This window comes from Taeniopygia guttata, chromosome 4, assembly GCF_048771995.1.
Source record: "Taeniopygia guttata chromosome 4, bTaeGut7.mat, whole genome shotgun sequence".
Taxonomy (NCBI): Eukaryota; Metazoa; Chordata; class Aves; order Passeriformes; family Estrildidae; genus Taeniopygia; species Taeniopygia guttata.
The window spans coordinates 21,626,437-21,646,506 of NC_133028.1; the positions used below are offsets into that span (position 1 = coordinate 21,626,437).

At 35.5% G+C, this 20,070-nt stretch overlaps 1 protein-coding gene across 3 annotated transcripts in view; it reads right to left on the reverse strand.

Moving 5' to 3' along the window:
- The window catches only part of ARAP2 (ArfGAP with RhoGAP domain, ankyrin repeat and PH domain 2), a 117,624-nt gene that overhangs the window by 10,910 nt on the left and 86,644 nt on the right, over positions 1–20,070 (reverse strand). For all 3 annotated transcript variants that reach the window (XM_072928059.1, XM_072928060.1, XM_072928061.1), the window contains exons 25-31: positions 18,538–18,612; positions 17,390–17,507; positions 12,848–12,976; positions 7,053–7,192; positions 2,401–2,483; positions 978–1,013; positions 442–505 (exon numbers count right to left, since the gene is read on the reverse strand). In XM_072928059.1, the coding sequence (XP_072784160.1) occupies positions 442–505; positions 978–1,013; positions 2,401–2,483; positions 7,053–7,192; positions 12,848–12,976; positions 17,390–17,507; positions 18,538–18,612 (645 nt within the window). The remainder of the gene's footprint in view (positions 1–441; positions 506–977; positions 1,014–2,400; positions 2,484–7,052; positions 7,193–12,847; positions 12,977–17,389; positions 17,508–18,537; positions 18,613–20,070) is intronic.

Below are 20,070 nucleotides of genomic sequence, written 5' to 3' on the forward strand. Positions count from 1 at the left end.
CACAGCTCTTCAACTGGGCTAGTTCACACGACTATGTAATGTAATGCTTTTAAACATTACACCCTTCCTTCATGACTACTTTAGCAGCATCCAAACTAGTGAGCAGAGAAATAGCACTTGGCTGGTGCACACAGACACACCCTTTAGGTCAATGGCCAAAATTTCACCCACAAGAGCTTTCTGTGAAGGAAATAATTGTCCTTCTTTAACAAACTTCTCTACAACACAGCAGGGGGGGTTGGGGAGATGATGCCACAATCTAATGTTCATACTCACTCTCAGAGCACTCACAGTCTTCATGGATTAAAACACATCTTTTGGCATTTTTATTGCATGAAGTATTCCAGAAACTTTGGCACCCAACCTTATATATAAAACATGTATATTTAAAGGGATTTTCATAATAGCAGAATAAATAACATTTTATGATCAGATTAGTACCTGTGCCATAAAAATGCTGATCATCCATTCCATCTGCACATCTTGTCCATCACAACATATATACCTTGAACACATCATTAACATAATTAACATGAAAAACAATGAAGACCCCCTGTTACACTTAAACATATTAAAGAATAGGCTTCTAAACTACATCAAATAGTGCTTAAATTCATTCATGCTATCTATAAGTATTATTAGCACCCAGAAAAAATAGGCATATGTAAATACTTCAAATTATCACTTTACCTATTTTGAAGACAATGCCTATGTTTCCTTTTAAGCATGTGCACAGGATTAGACTCTATCATTCTAACTTTATGACTATCATTTCTGGTCACAGAAAGAAGCCAGACACCTAAACCCAAAAGATGAACCAAACACAGCAACTAAGAAAATTTCTTTACTTAAAAACACAAAAATAAAATTCAACATGAAAGCAAAATAATGTCCATTAGTTTTCAAACACTCTTATTTGTAATTGAGTAATGTAACAAATATTAGTTAAACCAAGCATGTGTTTTATGTTTACCTACCACTGGTGTTTTTCAGAAAATACTGCAAGTCCCCAGCTGAAAGAAAGATTTTCAAAAATTAGTTCTATAAACAGGGATATATTCCTAAAACTGCAGAGATTAATTACCTTTTTGATAGTCCTCTTAATCTGAATAAAATTAATTTTCAAAGTCTAAATATGTACTGCAAATCCAGAATAAAGTTGTGGGTTTGAGGATGGATTTTGCTCATTTTCTTAGAATTATTTCACAGTTAATGAACTCTCTGCTCTAGACAAAGGGTTATAGCAAACACTGCAGATGACAGCTGACAACTTTCCTCATTTTTGCTGTGGCTGTGCTTTCTAAAAGGCGCTGGAAATAAAACTGCCTGGAAAAGAGTCCACTACAGTGTGGAAGTCAGAGAGAGAAAAGAGCTATGACTGTACTATAAACAAAAGAAATCACACGATTTTACAGGGATTTAATAATTACTAGGGAAAATTAAAATAGTGGGTGCATAACAAAGCCTCTGAGGTGAAACAGACACTTCTGGAGATTCAAAAGAGACGTGGTAAGCTCTTATTTTGAAAGTACACTAAAAGAAAACCTCAAGGTAAAAAAAAAACAAAACAGCAAAGACATATTTACATAATGTTTTTACTCCTATTTTGGACTAATCTCCTACTCATTCTGCACTTGAGTTAAAAAAAAAACCCATGCAAAAAAAGCCTCCAACATTTTCTTTAACACAGCTAAGCTTTGAAATTCACAGACCTTTTTTTGGGGGGGGGGGGTGTTTTGATTTGCCAACTGTAAAGGAAAAGTTCAAGCAGATCTGTTTAAAGGCTACAGCCAACCTAGACTCCCTCTGGGATAAGATCCTATGTGCATTGTCTCAGTATCTCAAAGCTTTGACCAAACAAGAACTGGAAACATCTGAGAAAAACAGGTGTCATTTTTCACTGCTCTTTTCCTGAGAGATAGTCACTCATGTTTGTAAAGGGCACTGTAGTCTTCAGCTAGCAGAAACATCAAAATAACAAAGATCCTGAAAAAGGAAAATCCTCTGCTGAACAGCAGGAACTGCCAGTAAGGGCCATGACTAACTGATTTTCTCTTCTCTCTTTTTACTTGGTGCAAAGAAAGTGTGTCCACCAATGACATGCAGGACATACACCACAAAACAAAGTGAGCCAGGAGCAACCATATCCACAAGAGATAACAAATGCACTTTAGATTACGAAAAGCCAATCAATAAAGTAATTTACTAGCACACATTAGTTAACATGGAACATGAAAATAAACACAGGAACACAACAAATAATATTACAGGGGATAATTTAATTCAGCATACTGCTATAGGCTTCTTGACTTTTCCTTGTTCCACAATGTTTTATGCTACCCTTTATTGATGATACTACAACACTTTTTACGCAGTGTTTTCTTTCTTTTCTGTTCTTACTTTGTTGGTGGCTTCATTTTCTTTTTCACTCCAAGATAAAGCTTCAGAGAATTGACAGGCAACACTTTTTCAGGTTTGCTAGCCTGCAAATAAAGTAAGATTCTAATTATTGTATCGGGAATGTGCCAAGGAGAAAATGCCACATGACTGATTTCACAGTTCAGTTTCTTTCATGGAATGCACTCCTCTTTTCTAGCAGATCATTAAAATATTTTGTCTCTTTCTTTGCCATTAACGAAGTGTACCAGTCACTATTACCAGAAGCAGACTGAGTAAGAACTTAAGGGTCGCATGAAATCACAAAATTATAACACAATTAGAATAATGAAGATACAGTGCTGTATATGAACACAAACTCTTCAAGAGACAGGAAGATGGGAAATGGGATTGTCCTCTGTTAAATAACCTCTCCTATGGAATGATGAGAATTTTCTTCAGATCAGAGAATGATTTGGGACTTCGGGGTTTGTAATGGATTTGAAAAACTATCTAGTTCCAACCCTCCTCCTATGAACAGGAACATCTTTCACTGGACCAGGCTGCTCAGAGGCCCATCTAGCCTGACCTTGAACACCTCCAGTGATAGGGCATCCCCAGCTTTTCTGGGAACCTGTTCCAGTGCCTCACCACCATCACAGTAAAGAATTTTTCCTAATACCCAATCTAAATGTAGTCTCAGTTTGAAGGCATTCCATGTTGTTCTGCAGCATTACACTCTTCTAAAACATCCCTTTCCATCTTTCTTCTAGGCTCCTTTCAGGTACTAGAAGGCCACAAGTAGGTCTCTTTTCCAGGCTGAACACACACAGTTCTCTCAGCCTTCCTTCACAGACAAGGTGCTCCACCCCTCTAATTGGCCTGGTAGCCTCCCTAGGACTTGCTCCAACAGGTCCATGTCCCATCTGTGCTGGGACCCCAGAGGTGGCTGCAGCACTGCAGGTGGGCTCTCAGCAGAGCAGAGCAAAGGGACAGAATCCCCTCCCTCCCCTGCTGCCCACAGGGCTCTGGGCACAGCCCAGGACTCGTTTGGCTCTCTGGGCTGTGAGTGCCCATGGCTGGGTCATGTCCAGCCTCTCACCCACAGCACCACCAAATCCTCCTTGGCAGGGCTGCTCTGGATCTGTTCATCCCCCAGCCTCTGTTGGTATCATGAGTTGACCCAAACAAGGTGCAACACTTTGCACTAGATCATGTTAAAGCTGCTCAGATTCCCATGGCTTACTTTTCATTCTTGCCCAGGCCCTTCTGGATGGCATCCTGTTCCCCAGGTGTATCAACCACACCCCCACCTTGGTGTCTCTGCAAATTCGCTGAAGATGCACTCAATCCCCCTTTCTGTGTCAATAAGGAATACATTAAGTAGCACTAATCCCAGTAAGGACCTCTGAAGAACACCACATATCACTGATGTCCATCAGGACTCTGACCCATTGACCACTACCCTCTGGATGTGACCATCTAACCACTTTCTTATCCAACTAACAGTCCACTCCATCAATTCCATCCCTCTCCAATTTAGAGAAAAGAATATGTGAGGGATCGTGTCAAATGCTTTACAGAATTTCAGATAAACGGCACCTGCAACTCTTCTCTTGTCCACTGACATAGTCAATTCATCATAGAAGGCTTAGGACTAAGTTGGTCAGGCAGAACTTGCCCTTGATGAAGCTGTGCTAACTGATTCAAACACACAATCCCTAGTTTAGATAATGTTTCATCCATTAGGCCACTGGGGCCACTAAATCAGGAAAAAAAAAAAAAAACCCAAAAAAAAAACCCCAACAAATTATGTCTTCAAACAATGCACAGAAGTGTCTGGATAACATATTCTGACTTTTATGGGACAGGGGATGGGGAGGGCAGGGCTTTGTTCTTCCTTGTATCTGCAGAAAGGGCAGCCCCAGGAGACAGAAGGAATCCACCTGGTTTCTGGAGAAACCAATATAAGAACTTTCAGAGGAACCTATACATGACAACAAAATGGCACAACAGAATCTCATTAAATTTGTCAATGATATATTCAAACTCTTGCACGGGTGAAGGGAAAAATCTCTTCAATGACAGAGAGTGGAAGGCAGTTCTGCTGACAGGGACCAGAGCATGCTGGTACATGCCCAAGTTGGGAGTAAACCAGCAGAGTATCCTAACAACAAAGGTGGTGTCATTTTCCTGAGCTAGCAGAAGCACTGTGAGTAGGTGGAGGAAAGTGATTCTCCTCCTTTCCTTATTACTTGTGTGACTGCATCTTTTGGTTCCTTGAGACAAAACAAAGAGAATCAGTAATCTGGAAAGGGTTCAGCAGTGGCCCACCAAGCCATCTGGGGGCTGGAGCACTTACCCTGGAGGAGAGGCTGACCTAACAGCAGCCCCCCAGTGCCTACAGGGAAGTTACAAAGCAGACCAAACGAGGCTTTTTATATTGTGAGAAGACTACATCTAAGGACAGATAAACTTTCCCTTATGAAGACAGTCAGGTACTGCAGCAGGCTGCCCAGAAAGGCTGTGCTGTCTGTCCTCAGGGTTTTCGAAGACTTTAACTGATTAAAGCCATGCACATGTCCTGACTTCAGCTGCTATCCCTGCTGTGCACAGGAACCTGGGCAAGGATTTCCTGAGGTCCCTTGCTTGCTCCTTCTTGAACAAACTCCCTTTAGTCAATCTACTGAAGACATAGACCCACAGGTATGAGAACTGAATGTTACTGGGAGATGAAATGCTGAAAGGAAACAATAGATGCACAATATTACAGAGAAAAACTAATATTTAACACAATACAAAAGCATTCCTTTAGTACTTTTAGGTCAAGTGTTTTAGTTTTCAATTTAGAAAAAACTACACCAAACAACTTAACAAATCTTATAATCCCAGTACACAAAGCTACTCCCTAGTGTTTACTGTCCCTGGATTCTCAATTTCCCATTCTGCAGCTTTCAATTTCTAACACTCCAGTGTGGGAAAAAAGAGACACGTAAGAGAACTTAAGAAAACAACAAAACACACAACAGTTTTATGGTTAGTATTCTTGTGTAACTTCCTGCTCAAAAGAGGGGTACTGCCAGGATGAAAAAATACCCCTGCAGAACATACTATTAAGTTAAACAACTGCATATTTCTCAGAATAATGTACCCTTAAGGGAGCCATTGCTTTGTCTGTGAGCTTATCTCTTAGCAACAGAACATTAAAGGGGTAAATTATTTCAGTCAATTAGTACAATATAGTAATTTAGCATACAGTATTCATGGAAGCTTTCAATGTTTTTGATAATTGCTCTTGAACAAGAGAAACACTGAACAGAATGTATCTCCACCTGCATATACAAAGTTAATTTGCTATTAATGAGAATTTATAAATTAATTAGTACATGTGGCCTTATTAACTACAATTTTCCATCTGCAATGTCAAGCTTTCTTACTATTCATTTCTAAATATGACTACAATTAAACCAAGATTATTCATGGTAGATTAATATCTCTCAAAAAAAGTAAAACAAACTCATATACTATTTGATCAGAATGCTATTGCCATTTGCATTTAAAAAAATAAAGTCACTTACAAGAAAGTGTTCAAAGCTCCTCCTGAGATGGGGAATTCAATTTTTTATAAATTAGAATAGCTTAAAAAAGGAGATTATAAAGTGGTAAAACAATCCTATCATAAATTCTTTCCAAGATACTAATTAAGGCTTTATGGGCACATTAATTTATTCTCACATATGTGCCAATTTGAGTTTTAGCACTAAGTTATAAGACACTATTTGTCACATTCTGGGGTCATTCTAATTAAGATTGTATCCACAGTTTCACAAGAAGACAGAGTGCATTAGCTTACGTGAGCAAGGGATATGTCTTAAAAAAAGTACTTTAGGAAGGTCAGCAATATACATCTAAATTTTTTGGATGGGAAAAAAAAACTAGCAGTCAGCAAAAATAAAAGTACTTGAAACTTTGAATTTTTTTTAAACCAGAAGTTATTGGAGCTAAAGTATAGTTCTTTATTAATATTATTTGGCTTTATACTTAAATACAAGCTGCATGCCCTCAAACCCACTGTTTTAAGAAAACTCCCATGAAATATTTAAAAATGAACCCTTCCTGCTATTAATCACAACTGAATTCACTTCTATGGAATTCTGAGGTATATGTAACCAAATTATCCATACTAGTTTTTAGAGGACTGAGAATACATCTGAAAAATGTTATGGGAAGCGGGGAAGTATTTTCCTAGTGTATTGAGAGTTATTGTTTCCTATAATCTCTTCTCTCACAAGAGGTGTTATGTATAAGAACCCTGTTGTTTGAATTTTTAAGAGCTTTGTGTGAAATAAATGGCATGCACTCATTTAATTTCCATATTACTTCTGCTGCAGCTTTCTACAGCAGGTTTTCAAATAATTTAATGTCAGCACAAAAAACCCATTGTTCTATTTTTAATTTTTAAAGCTTATAGTCATGCATAACTACAATAGTTAAATGACAAACACACACAAACTCCTTCTATTCACACCTGTGAAACAGCAAGACAAAAATCTTATCAGCCCCAGATTCTAGAAGTTACCATTTAATATGAGAAATGTTCATCTGTTTGTTGATCTTTTCTTATTCCAACAAAAACAAAAAGCTAAATGCAAAGTTTGTTAGTTTGTCTGCTGTACCTTCATATCCTTATACAGAAGCAAGTTTCCTTCCCGTAACACAAAGTAACGGTCTTGAAATTTGTTTCCAGACAGTAGTTTTGATGGTTCTTCCTTGTACTTCAGATTGCCTGCTTTCACGCTACTTTTCTCATTTTTCTCTACCAAGGGAAAAAAAAAGCATTTTTAGAAGATTTTACAACAGTGGAAGCTCCTAGTTTTTAAGTATTACTGCATATCAAAAAACTAAAATTACATTGGCAAAATTGATTTGGTATTATGCTATATATAAAAAAAAGGATATTAATTATATAACATAAATACACGTATATACAGAATATACACATATATACACTATGTATTACCTTTGAAATCATATAGCATATTAATATATTCTATATTCATAAGGAAGGCATTCTTAAATATACACACCATTATTATTTTAATGACTGGTGGGAATAATAGTCTTCTCTGTTTCACTTGTATGATAACATGCAAAGAATCTACCAACAAACTTTAATTCAAAGAATGCTTTCAGCATATAATGTGTAGTTAAAACTAGGAGTATGACATGGATACTTTTAATCTCTGTGCTTGAGAGGCAAAACATTTCAATAAAGATCAGATTTGGTAATTGGTCTGTCTGGTTTTTTTTTTTTGTTTGTGTTAAAATACACACAAACTCACATATATTTGGTAAAATTAATAAAAAACTCATAAAAAATACCACTTCCCACACAAGCCCAAACAGTAACTTTGCAGTCAGCTTTATATATAAAGCATTTATCTTTGTCCTGAGAAAGTTTTTATTTAAAAAGAAAAATATCAGAGCTATCAAAGGCTTTCAGTGTTAAAGATCAGATTTTTCAGTGCATTCTCAGCAATTTAAAATCCTAAATAAAAAAATGCAAAGAAGTATTACTAGTACATATCAACTACTGCACCACCACTTCTAGGTATTTTCAGGTTTCCCATTCTGCTCAATATCTGTATACTTTTTCACTACTTTGTCAGTTTTTCCCAGTAAGTACCCTTCCCCAGCAAAAACTTCTGGACAACAATTACAGTCATTGCCATGCTGTTATGACTCATGCATATAAACTGAAACTCAAACTAAAATGGCGGTTAAATGTGAGGAAAAACAAGGGAAAAGACAATAATTCCTACTGTCTTTATGACAGAACACAGAATTCAGCAGAATTCTGAAGTATTCTTCTCTCCCTGAGGTAAACAGTGCTGGAAGCAGGCTGCAGACATAAGAGAGCAGGCAGGCAGATGTAGCCTTCTCCTCCATTCCACTCAATACCATTTCACCTTGAAGAGGGAGCCAGATTAACAAGGCTACATGTAAGATTATTACATAATATTATTCCTTTACCCTCAAACACTACATGCCTACTATTTATGCCGTATGTTGGCTTTCACCATCTATTACTTTTAGTTAAGTGCAGGCACCTCCTGTAAGTCATGCATTTATTTAGGAAATACTAAACTAACTTGTTTAAGAGTCACAGCGTGATACCACTAGCTTTTTACTATATTACTTTCAAGATAAGAAATTAAACTGTGATGTAAAGGGGGTGTAATGTGTATTGAAAATCTCATCCTTATCCAATTACTCAATTGGCTTTTTTCATTAAAATTCCACTTAGACTTTGAGCATCTGATATCAAAACTTTATTATTAAGAAGGAGTACATTATAAAATATCAAAAAATAAGAATCTTAATCCAGAATCAATGCATTTCAACAATTAAAATCAGAAATTACTTAGAAGTCCTCAGTTATATGTGCAAATATCCATTCACAGTTAAAAAAAACCCTGATGTATTGTCTCTTTGCCAATAAGAATATTTATTTTGTATTCAGAATAGAATATGAATCCTTATCCATACAATCATAAACACTTTTTATCTCTTTATTTTTTTCTTTAACTATAGAAAATGTAGCAGAGTACTTAATGCGAGTAGCAGGATACATCCACATTTGTATCAAGCTGGAAGATTTTTACATTTCTGCACACAGCTCACAACATAACAAAAACTCATTCTAAACTTCCCAGCAGTCCTATGGCAGCAAATCTGTCAAACATTTGATACTTACAAAGATATTAGAATAGCCTGAAGGAGGAGAAAATAATTCTCTAAACTGATGATACTCCATGTACTTCAGAAGCCAGCATTTCATTAAATAAATCTAAGACAACAGGGATGTATCCTAATCAGAATGTATTTTTCAGACACAAAATTTACAAAATATGCTAAACTTGCTAGAACTTTGCAACTAGGAAGTAGGTACACTTAATCCACGGATGATCGATCCCACCTATGGTTTAGAAGCTTGCATTTCAAAGAATATCTCTGAATAATAGCCCCTGTTCTCAGAAATCAATACTTACCACTCAAATTATACAACACTTTACTGGAAAAATTTCAAGGACCTATATACACAGAATTTATAGTAAATTTAACAAATAAATAATATCTGGTTTTCTAACAAATATAACTTTAATATGAGAAGTTTTTTTGGTAAGGAGAAGAAAATAGGTCTTGAAATAGAATTAAGCTGTCCTGGGTATCTCTTATACCAAAATACAGAGCACACCTTGCCCTACTGAGCATTACTTGAAAGAGTGTTCCTACAACAAGCATGGAAAGCTATGGAATAAATTGTCAGGAACTACCAACTAAAAGCTGTAATAAAGCAGAAAACTCACCACAAATTTGCTGAAACAAATCAATACAAATGAACTAACTATTTTTTCCTTGAAAAGGAAAGCTGGTTTCCATACATGAGAAAACATACATCTAGACTTCAGTGTAAGGTTTGGATCATAGAATCACAGAAGAGTCTGAGTAGGGAGGGACCCACCAGGATCACAGAATCCAACTCTTGGGTCAATGCCCCACATGGGCATCAAACCTACAACCTTGGTGTTATTAGCACCCTGTTCTGAACAACTGAGCTCATCTCAGTTGCAGAACATGAGAAAATAGTTTAAAATGGACAAGATGAGAGTAAGTATCAAAATTAAGAATGTACTATGTATAAGGGATGTGGGAAAACATGCACTAGTAGCAAAGACTGTGATAAGTTGCCAAAATGAAATGAGGCTGAAAGAGCTGTTCCTTAGGCTTACCATTGAACCAACATTATTTAAAACAACATTACAGACTCAAGAAGAAAAAGGGGAAAAGTGATGAGAATGAAAATCTCTCAAGTCATATTAACAGAAAATAAAAAGTCTGGAATATAAGAATTAGTCTTTAAGATTACTACATAAAGCAAGGAAGCAAGGAATATTCATGGGACTAAATTATAAACATTAAATGATCACAGTCCTATTAATTTTACTGCAAAGTAGGAGGACATCCATCCACCCAAGTTGCCCATTTGTATGAGCTGAATCCACTCTTAAAAAACATACTTGAAATCATAGTGGTTGGACATTTGGCCTCAGCCCAGATTATTCAGTAACAAGGAGTTAACCACATATGGAGTGTAAGAGACAGAAAAGATTGAGGTCTCCCCCTCTTCCCTCAGGCTAGCAGTTATTTCTTGTGCACTTTGAGATGGAGAGCCTCGCAATAACCATAAGTGCCTTGTACCCTAAACACTGGGAACATCCCTTGCCCAATGACCTTGTTCAGTATATTTTCTCATTCTGACATTCCATGCAGTGATGGATTCAAAAGATTACTCTGCCACGTGGAGTTTGCAGACATCAACACTAAGTCTGCAATATCGCAGAAATTGTCCTTTTCAAACCACTGAGAAAACCAATATAATTTATTTGATAAGGTTTTAATTATTTTAAAACAAACAAAAAACATCAATAAATGTAAACAGTCAAAAGACAGTGTGTCTACACTAAGATCAAACTGAATGGAATTGATACAAACAATTACTGTAATAAGCGGGGGAAACAAAGGGATGTAAAATCCAGGAGAGAGGAAGGAGTGCAAATAGCAGGAGATCTCTTCTTTACTACATTTTGTAAATTGACACTAGCCTAATCTTTATGTGTCTCTTAGAGCAGTGATTCATACAATCCTTATGGCCCATTTCCTCTTCTGATCTCAACACATACCTAGTGAGGTGGTGGGAGCTCATATATCAAGCTTTTAATGAAGTAGGCCATTTCTCTCCATTCATGATCTGCTATCACACATTTATAGACAGTGAAACCCAACCATAAAAGTCATGAGCAGCACACTTGTTCAGGTTTGTTCTCATTTGTGAAATATGCTTTTACAGGCATAAAGCATGGTGGAAGAAGGTCGCTAACTTCAGAAGAATAAGCACAGTAGCATAAATTTTACTTCTTGAAATCAAGATGAGATATATAGAATGGAAAGATTAACATTTCCATGTATGAGAAATAGAGGAAAAGATATATATATTTGAATGAGTCATTAGATAAAATAAGATGAAGATTAAACCAAGCATCATGTGTTACCATCACACATTATACGGTGATAGCACGCAGGACTTCAACTGCTTGAAAATAGGATATAATTTTTGAACTCCTAAACTTCCACTTCTTGCAAAGCAGATAATACATATTACACAGGAGACTTAAAGCCAGGTATTATGTGGGAAAAAAAAATAGACTGGGGAAATGTGTAAACTGTGTATTTTCACTATATACTTGATCTGTATTTTAAGTCAATTCCCTTTTAAAGGCCACATACTCTCCAAATTATTCAGTTGCTTGAGTATGTCATTCAAATGAGTCTGTCACCTGGGATGGGGCAACCCTGGATGCCTCTGGACAGGCTGGGGAATGAGATGTTGGAAAGCAGTGCCACAGAAAGGGATCTGGGGGCCCTGGTCAACAGAAAGTTGAATGGAGTCAGCAACCAGGAGGGCCAACCCTGTCCTGGGGTGCATCAGGCACAGCATCACCAGCTGGCCAAGGGAGGGGATTGTCCTGCTCTGCTCTGCACTGGGGTAGCCTCACCTCGAGTACTGGGGGCAATTTTGGGAACCACAATATAAGAAGGCTATAATCCTATTAGGGAGTGTCCAAAGGAGGGCAACAAAGATGGTGAAGGGCCTTCAGGGGAAGCCCTCAAGTATAAGGAGTGGCTGAGGGCACTTGGTCAGCTCAGTCTGGAGAAGACTGAGGGAAGTCCTCACTGCAGTCAAAAACTTCGTTGTGAGGGGAAGCAGAGAGGCAGACACTGATAAGAGATCAGTGTGACCAGTGTCAGGATAACAGAATGATCTGAAGTTCTAGAAGGGAAGTTTAGGCTGGGTATCAGGAAAGCTTCCCCCAGAGGGTGGTTGGGCACTGGAAAAGACTCCCCAGGGAAGTGGTCACAACACCAGTCTGAGAGTTCAAGAAGCATTTGGACAATGCTCTCAGGCACAGGTGTTATTCCTGGGGCTGTCCTGTGTAAGGTGAGGAGCTGGACTTTGATTATCCTTCTGGATTCCTTCTAACTCAGAATATTCCATGAAATTAGCTTTGTAGTTTGGAGACAACAAATTAGATAAGAGAAATTTCTGTTAGTATACCATAGTTATATAAATATATTCCAACGATATGTCCTAGATAAGAGCAGTTTCAAGCTTCACAGCAGAAGTTCACAAAGTGTGAACTAACTGAAGAATTTTGGTACACTTTTATGTTTCAATGAAACAAACATCCATAATTTCTGTGTTTCCACAGGGAGTCACCACAACACTCTGTATATCTGTAACTTTTATGAAGTAGCAGTAATTCAGTTGTTCTGGGACACTTTGCTCCACTGAAAACAATAGTCATCCTCATATTTCCATGTAAAATAACTAAATAAAAAAAATACATACCACTGTAGAGATTCACCATGTCTGCTGTTAGAAATCTCTTTATTATTAGGTAAGCAGTGCCAGGCTCTGGTAGTGAACTCCAGTGAAGCACTTGTTCGAGTACATTCTCTGTATAATGCAGAGGACGCTCTGAAAGATGCCAAAGAAACACAACACAAAAAACTATAATTAAAATAAAAGGAAAACCCAACAATATTGGAGGCCCTCACAAGTTACATTTGCCTGTACACAACAAGGTCTCATTGACTTTGAACTATAGAAGAAAAATACTCCTTTCAAAATAAGACAATTAGGCACTTCACTGACAATACCTTTGCTGGCAGTGTTTGCACAGGTAATGAATATAAAACTAAACAAGCAGTAGTCAAATGTTCAATGACTCTTTTGTAATGTTAAATTTTTAATGTAAAGACACTAAAGCACTGCTTTCAAACGAAATATAGAAGTTAGGACCTATTACAATGCATGCCTAAATATGATCAAACAGAACTGAGACCTTCAGCTATACTGTGCTTATTGGGCTATGCTCAGTATGAAAATGAAACATCACAGCTACCAATTCTCTGCATTCAATAAACCAAAGAATTTGGAGTGATCACAGTGAAAAAAATGCCTCCAACTGGTATGCATTATACTGTCTGTTATTGATCAAAACAGACTAAAACATTAGTTAGATCTGGTTTCATTAGATTATTTTTACTAGAGGGGAAACACTAAAACATCTGGTTTCATTAGATTCTTTTTACTAGAGGGGAAAAGCATGTGGTCTTATTAGATCTTCTCCCTGTTGCAGTGGCTAGGGAATATCCAAACTTGCACCTGTGTATTTCAATCTTGTACAAGAAGTGCAGCAAGATTTAACTACCACTGAAGGCATGACTAGACTGTATGTGTGCACTGCAAAACTTCAGATGCTCAAACACACATTTTTTGATAGGCATCATCCATCCTAGAAGAGCCCAGAATTGAAAACCTGCAGGGATAAGAAAGCCCAGCCAGTACTCCATGCAAACCCCAGTTCACCTATCAAATGAAGGCAGAAAAGATCTTGCAAATTGTCCCTAAATCTGCATGATCAGATCAGCAGAAATCTGTCACATGAACAGCACAGCCTGATGCAACACTGATGTGAGTGGGGGAAGACACATTCACATCCCTGAAGGCTTTCACCTGCTCAGCAGCAAGCACCTGCTGTAATTCATGAACCCACAAAAGCCTTAACAATGGCTTTGTGGGTTCAAATGTCATTTTATCTCCAAAGAGAGATAAAATATACCTGTGTTCCATTTGCATACCAATTTATGTGGGTCAGGTCTTGAGAAGAGCTGGGTATGGCTCCTGAAAAGTCACACCTCTGTGACACTCTCATGTTGGGTCATACAGTCTAGCCATGTCCCTTGAGTACTGAAGGGCAAAGTATGCAGCCATAATCTCATTTTTCATTCCTGCTATGGTAGATGAATATGAAATGTCAACAGCTGCTTTGGGACTCTCCAGCACTACAGTCTAGCAGATAGTATTTTCTAGAACACCTGAACACTAGAGCCACAGAAAGCAGCAGCCACAAATAACCCACTTACATGACAGAAAAAAACACTGCTATTTTGGGATGAAAAAATACCTACACAACCTGTAGAGATGTGATACCACCCATATAAAGATATCATTATTCAGACATGACACCAAAGCAGCCTAACAACAGCATCATTCTGAAAATAGCAGCTCAACCCCTATATTAACACCACTTCTTCCAAACCTTTTGTTTTAAATGGTCAAACTTCTGAATTTTTTGGGAAACTTTGGTCTCTGATGTGATAAAGCTTGAACACTGATGCTTTTGTACAAGAGATAAAATCCATTTTAAGGAGAAGAACTTGATAAATCAAAGGCAAGAGACTGGCAAATCACCACGTCTTCATAGAACACCAGCACTCCCACAGTAAACACCTACTGTTTTATTAAGAGTTACATTTAAGACCGTCTGTCATCATGGATTACATGATACATAAATCATGCTGAAAACCATTAGCTATTTTACTGATAACACACTTCATTTACAAACTATCCAATCACATATTATTAAAAAATTATATACACCATATTTTGTAAAAGCATATGGTATTAAATATTTTGCATTAGGCTTGTTAAAATCATTAATTATTGCAACTTTTCTATATGCAAATAATTTCGCTGATTTTTTAATATTGCGATTCTAGTATCTTGAACAGCAAACAGTTAACACATACATTCAATTACCCTTTCTTTCACTTAGGTCATCATGTGCTAGTAAATATTCTAAACCAGTCATTTTCACCTTAAACGACATTAGCAGAAAATTACTTTGTATAAAATATTACTCTAATTTTCTTGCTTTCTCAGGGATTGCTTTCCTGACAGTATATATTAAAAAGTAAAATAAAAATTAAAAAGTAAAAAAAAATCAGGGTTGAATGTAAAAAGCAGAATACCACCATGTACTGGACAGGTAACAGACCACACCAGGAAAAATAAAGAAAATTAATTTTTATCAGAAAAACATCATGATTACTGATGTACATTTGAAACAAATATGCAAACTTTTTTTCTGTCACTATGTGTCAATATTTCAACTAATTTGTAAATGCCTCATGGCGTTTGTCAAATGACACTAGTAGAATCAACTTGCAGGAGCAAAGACTCAAGCAGTGTTTTAGCTCTTCAGTGTCAAATTTGGACCAAATATTTTCCACAACTAATTTTCTCTGTGCTCCCGCCCTCTGCAAACCTGTTAGGTTCAGCCACAGGAGTCTACCTGAGTGTCTCTTTACAACAACATTATTTTTATTTTGAAAAAGCTATTAACTTGTTCTGATGCACTGATTCTTCCAGAAAGGGATCCATGAAGAACACAGTTGATCAACACAATTGCTACTGACAGAAGTCAGGTGATGAATTAGGACTTAATTTAGTTTGCTTTTTTGGTTGTTTGTTTTGTATGTAAAACACTGGTGTACCATTTCACTCTGTGTTGGAAATTCTTCTTTCAGTAGGATACACTCTAATGTCCTGCCCATATTTATTGTGTTATGTAGGGTCTGTAGTGTCTCACTCCTAATTTTGTTTGTCTTCCATAGTCATTAGTTCAGACAACATCTGAATACCCCACTAAAACATCAGTTGTTGCACCTAAATACCTGAAGAAGCTGTTGTGGGGTCTATCTGTTTATTTACTTTTTTGTTCTCTTGGCCATATCTAGTTTAGTTTTTTATGTTCCTGTAAGTGTCATATATCAAGTTTAAGAAAATAAAATTCAATTTTTTTTTCCATTATTCAGTCTAAAGAAATATGATTTGTACTGTACTGGTAGGAATTATCAGGACTCTTCTAAAGATAAGAGATGCTAGCATTCTTTTTCAGTTGTAACCCAAATCTATTAATCTGGAAATGAACTCTGCATTACATCTCTATACAGCATCACCAGCGGACTGTAAGTTGTAAAGAGGGCCCAGGATAATTTATTTTCAGATGAAAGGGAAAATACACTTCCATCCTAGTTTTTTATACTGCCAGGCTCAGACTGAGTACATAAGTAATGTTAGTAAAATGCATCTGAAAATCAAATACACAAAAGTAATAAAAAATATTTGAACAATATTTAGTAATCTTATTTTGTCCACTTTCTTTTCTTTTTTCTTGACTTGAAAGCAGGTATCTTCACTACAGAAATAAACAGATTCACAGTCTTTCTCTGTAACATGAAAATATTTAAGAGCAGCAACTCAGTAGGAAATGAAAATAGATGTTGCCTATTTCTGTCCCCATATATTCTTCAAAAATTCCCTAAGATTACCTTAGGGAATATTCACCAAAATATCTTTTAATTAACAAAATCCCTATTACTTTATGTTATTTTCGTTATCTTTAACAATAAAATTCTCCAGCATTTTAAACATGCTCCAGCATGTATAAAGTATACCCAATGTTAAAGCCTCTTTACCATTCATGAATACTGTGGCCATGTGACATTTGCTTTTGTTTGCAGCAAACCCATATTTCAAACAAATTTACACACTTTAAAGTGTGTAAAGAATTACACACTTTATGCCTCCTTTTTGTACCTACATATATTAAATATTTGAATAGGCAAAAGAAAAAAGATCCTTTCTCCTACGTATGATGTGTTTTCTCATTTAATTTTTGGAAAGCTTTATTGCTTATAAAATCAAGTGCTGACATCCTTATGAAAACAGGGTTTTCCTCTTAAGACTTGCTAGTAAGACCTACTTTTCTATAGCTGATGATTAATGAACTGCGAAGCACTGTAATATAAAGAACACCTTCTCAGCCCTTAATTTATAAGTAGTTTTAAAACAATTCATCACATCATTTCTGGCAAAGTGAAGAAAGAAATCATGCAGATGCCACAACAATCAAATGTAAAACATTGGCATGAAGGCGATTTTTTGTTTCCATGAAGTCTTTAACTAAATTTTTGATGATATTAAGTATTGAAAAACTAAGATAAAAGCTGATTGACATGCATACATTTAAGTGTCACTAACCTAATTCTCCATTTTCAAGTACTTCAAAAGCTGTCCAGATATCATCTTTGCTGGGAATAATTTTTTTGATTCCTAAAACATCATTAGTTAATTCCTCTGCTTCCATCAAAGGTGATACCTGTAATACAAATTGAGTCAGTTTACAATACATTTCAATTACTGATTTCTGATACAGTTTTTCAAGGTCTTCCTCCCTGCAATTGCCTTAAGGGAAAAAAAATTACAGTAAATATATGAGCTGGAAACCCATAAAATATCCTTCAGATTCAAGCAGGTTTTCCTTCTTTTGTTCTATAAGACTGAAGTTATATTTTTAAGATGACTCTGAAATTGGTAGCTTTAAATTAGTTTTCTTTACTCCAGAAAAATATGGGAAAAATTAGCTTTGATATATTTTCTTGGGTGTGGGAAGATAAATATTAAAGCACCATTTTTATATCTTAGCAATGCATATTCCCATTTTTATTCCTATTTTAAAATGCATATTCCCATTTTTATTCCTATTTTAAAAAGAATTTCTTATGTGCATATGTCCATCTATGTATACCACATACCCCATATATGTACAAACAAAACTGTTTAAGAGTCATATGCTGAACAGAATAGAAAAGAAAAAAAAAGAGAAGTGTAATAAAAAATAACAGAATACTACTACATGGAGATGCAGGTGTTTAAATACACTGCTAAATAGAAAAGTCAAAAATCTCTATTATAGTTAGTAACAAGCTTTGGCTTTTTAACACTTAAATAAAGAAGAGAGTCACAACAAAAAGAAAGGAGGAATGTCATTTTAGTGGTTGCAACTAAAAACCAAATAAAACCAACATTCATTGTGCGTTTGTAAATGTAGAGTTGGGAAAATTTATACTGTTGTATACTACAGCAAAACTAAAACAGGACATCTCCGCTTTAAAATAGTATCATTTTTCTTAGAATTTTTCTCAAAAATGGAAAAATGCATAATAATCAGTCTTTACATAATTTAGGCAACACAGCAAATTCTAAAACAAAATATTCAAAAGAACAGTGATGAACATAAATTCACACTTTCATTGTGTACTTATACAAAAACATGTATTAAAATAAATGTGATACACTTCAAAAAAAAATGCTTCATAAAAATCACTGTATAATTTTTACACACTAACCCTGATTATAATACTGCAGTCAGGCTCCTTTCTTTCCACGTAAACTTCAATAAGCAAATCTCCAGCCTGGGAAACCTAAAAAGAAAGAATTTAAAAATTTAATTGTTAAAAATTAGCATTTAAAGTAAGGAGAGTATAATTATTTATCACAGATTCAGGAGAAAAATCCAACCCCTGAATAAATCCTACAGAATCATATCAAAGAAAATTAACATTAATTTACAAATATAGATTCAAGAGCAGGAAAACTAAGGGAGACATGGCATAAATGGAAATTTACATTTAAGACTACAAAGTCTATGAGATGAGTGTATCTCAGTGTCTTAAACTGCCAGACCCGTAACTCTGATTTCAAGGTTACCCAGGTTCACTTCAGAATCAAAACAGATTAACAGAATTTAAAATAATGAAAAAGGACTGTAACTCCAAAATTACTTAGTTAAAAGTCAGATGAAAAATTACAAATAACAGACTATTTTCAGTCACACAGCCATATGGACATATCAAGAAAATAAAAATTCATTACTACAAATAACTATTTATTATTCTTAATCACAATGAAAACTTGTCATTACCTAATTAAAGAAAGAATTAAAACAAATGCTCTTGATATCAACCTCTGTTAAATATAACTCTTCAAATTTGTTGGAGAAAAGGCTAGACTTTGCACACAAGGCTAATGGGGAATAATAAGATAAAGCAAATTTATGACACATATAATAATTTCATATACTCAAGACAAACAAATATGATTTAAGAATGTCTAACAACAAATAACTCAAAGAAATTAGAAAGGCAGTAATCCAACATCTTATGATCACGATAAAAAATATGATTTATGAGAAGGGATGTAACAGTTTTCCATTGTTACTAGGTTTGCTCATCTCTGACAATAAAATTACCTTCATGGATGAGAAATTACTTTATTTTTCTAAAGTTAAAAATGTCTCATATTTTGCCTGCTCTAATTCCCTTTTAGTACAGTCATAAGCATCTTCAAAAGATTGCAATTCATCTCCAGTACCAAAAAGTATTTCCTAAAAAATAAGTGATGATCAGAGCATAGGAAGAAAAATTAAGGCAGAAACAGGGACTCACCAGAAGGTGTACCATTCTATTAACAGGAAAATATAAAGAATTAATAATCAAATTAACACTAAGACAACAATTTGTGTCTTCATTTTTGAGAACAGTATTTAATTATTTATATACTACTACAAACAGAGGAAAAGGTTAAGAAAAGTATATAGAAAGACATATATTCATATATATATATATGTATATAAACAGTTGAGCTTTGGGATACATTTTGACCAATTTACAGAAGCTAAGATTACATTTCTATAGAAAAATAAGTGGCAGTGCTGAATTTTAAAGAACATTAACATTTTGAAAAACAGCCACTTTTAAGTTAGTTTCATCTTTGAGAATAGAAAACTAATGGAAACATTTGTGAGGAAAAGCATTACAAAGCTACTTTGAAGAAAGCTGCTTAATTATAGTGGCACAGACTCAAAAAGGCTCATTTAGTTA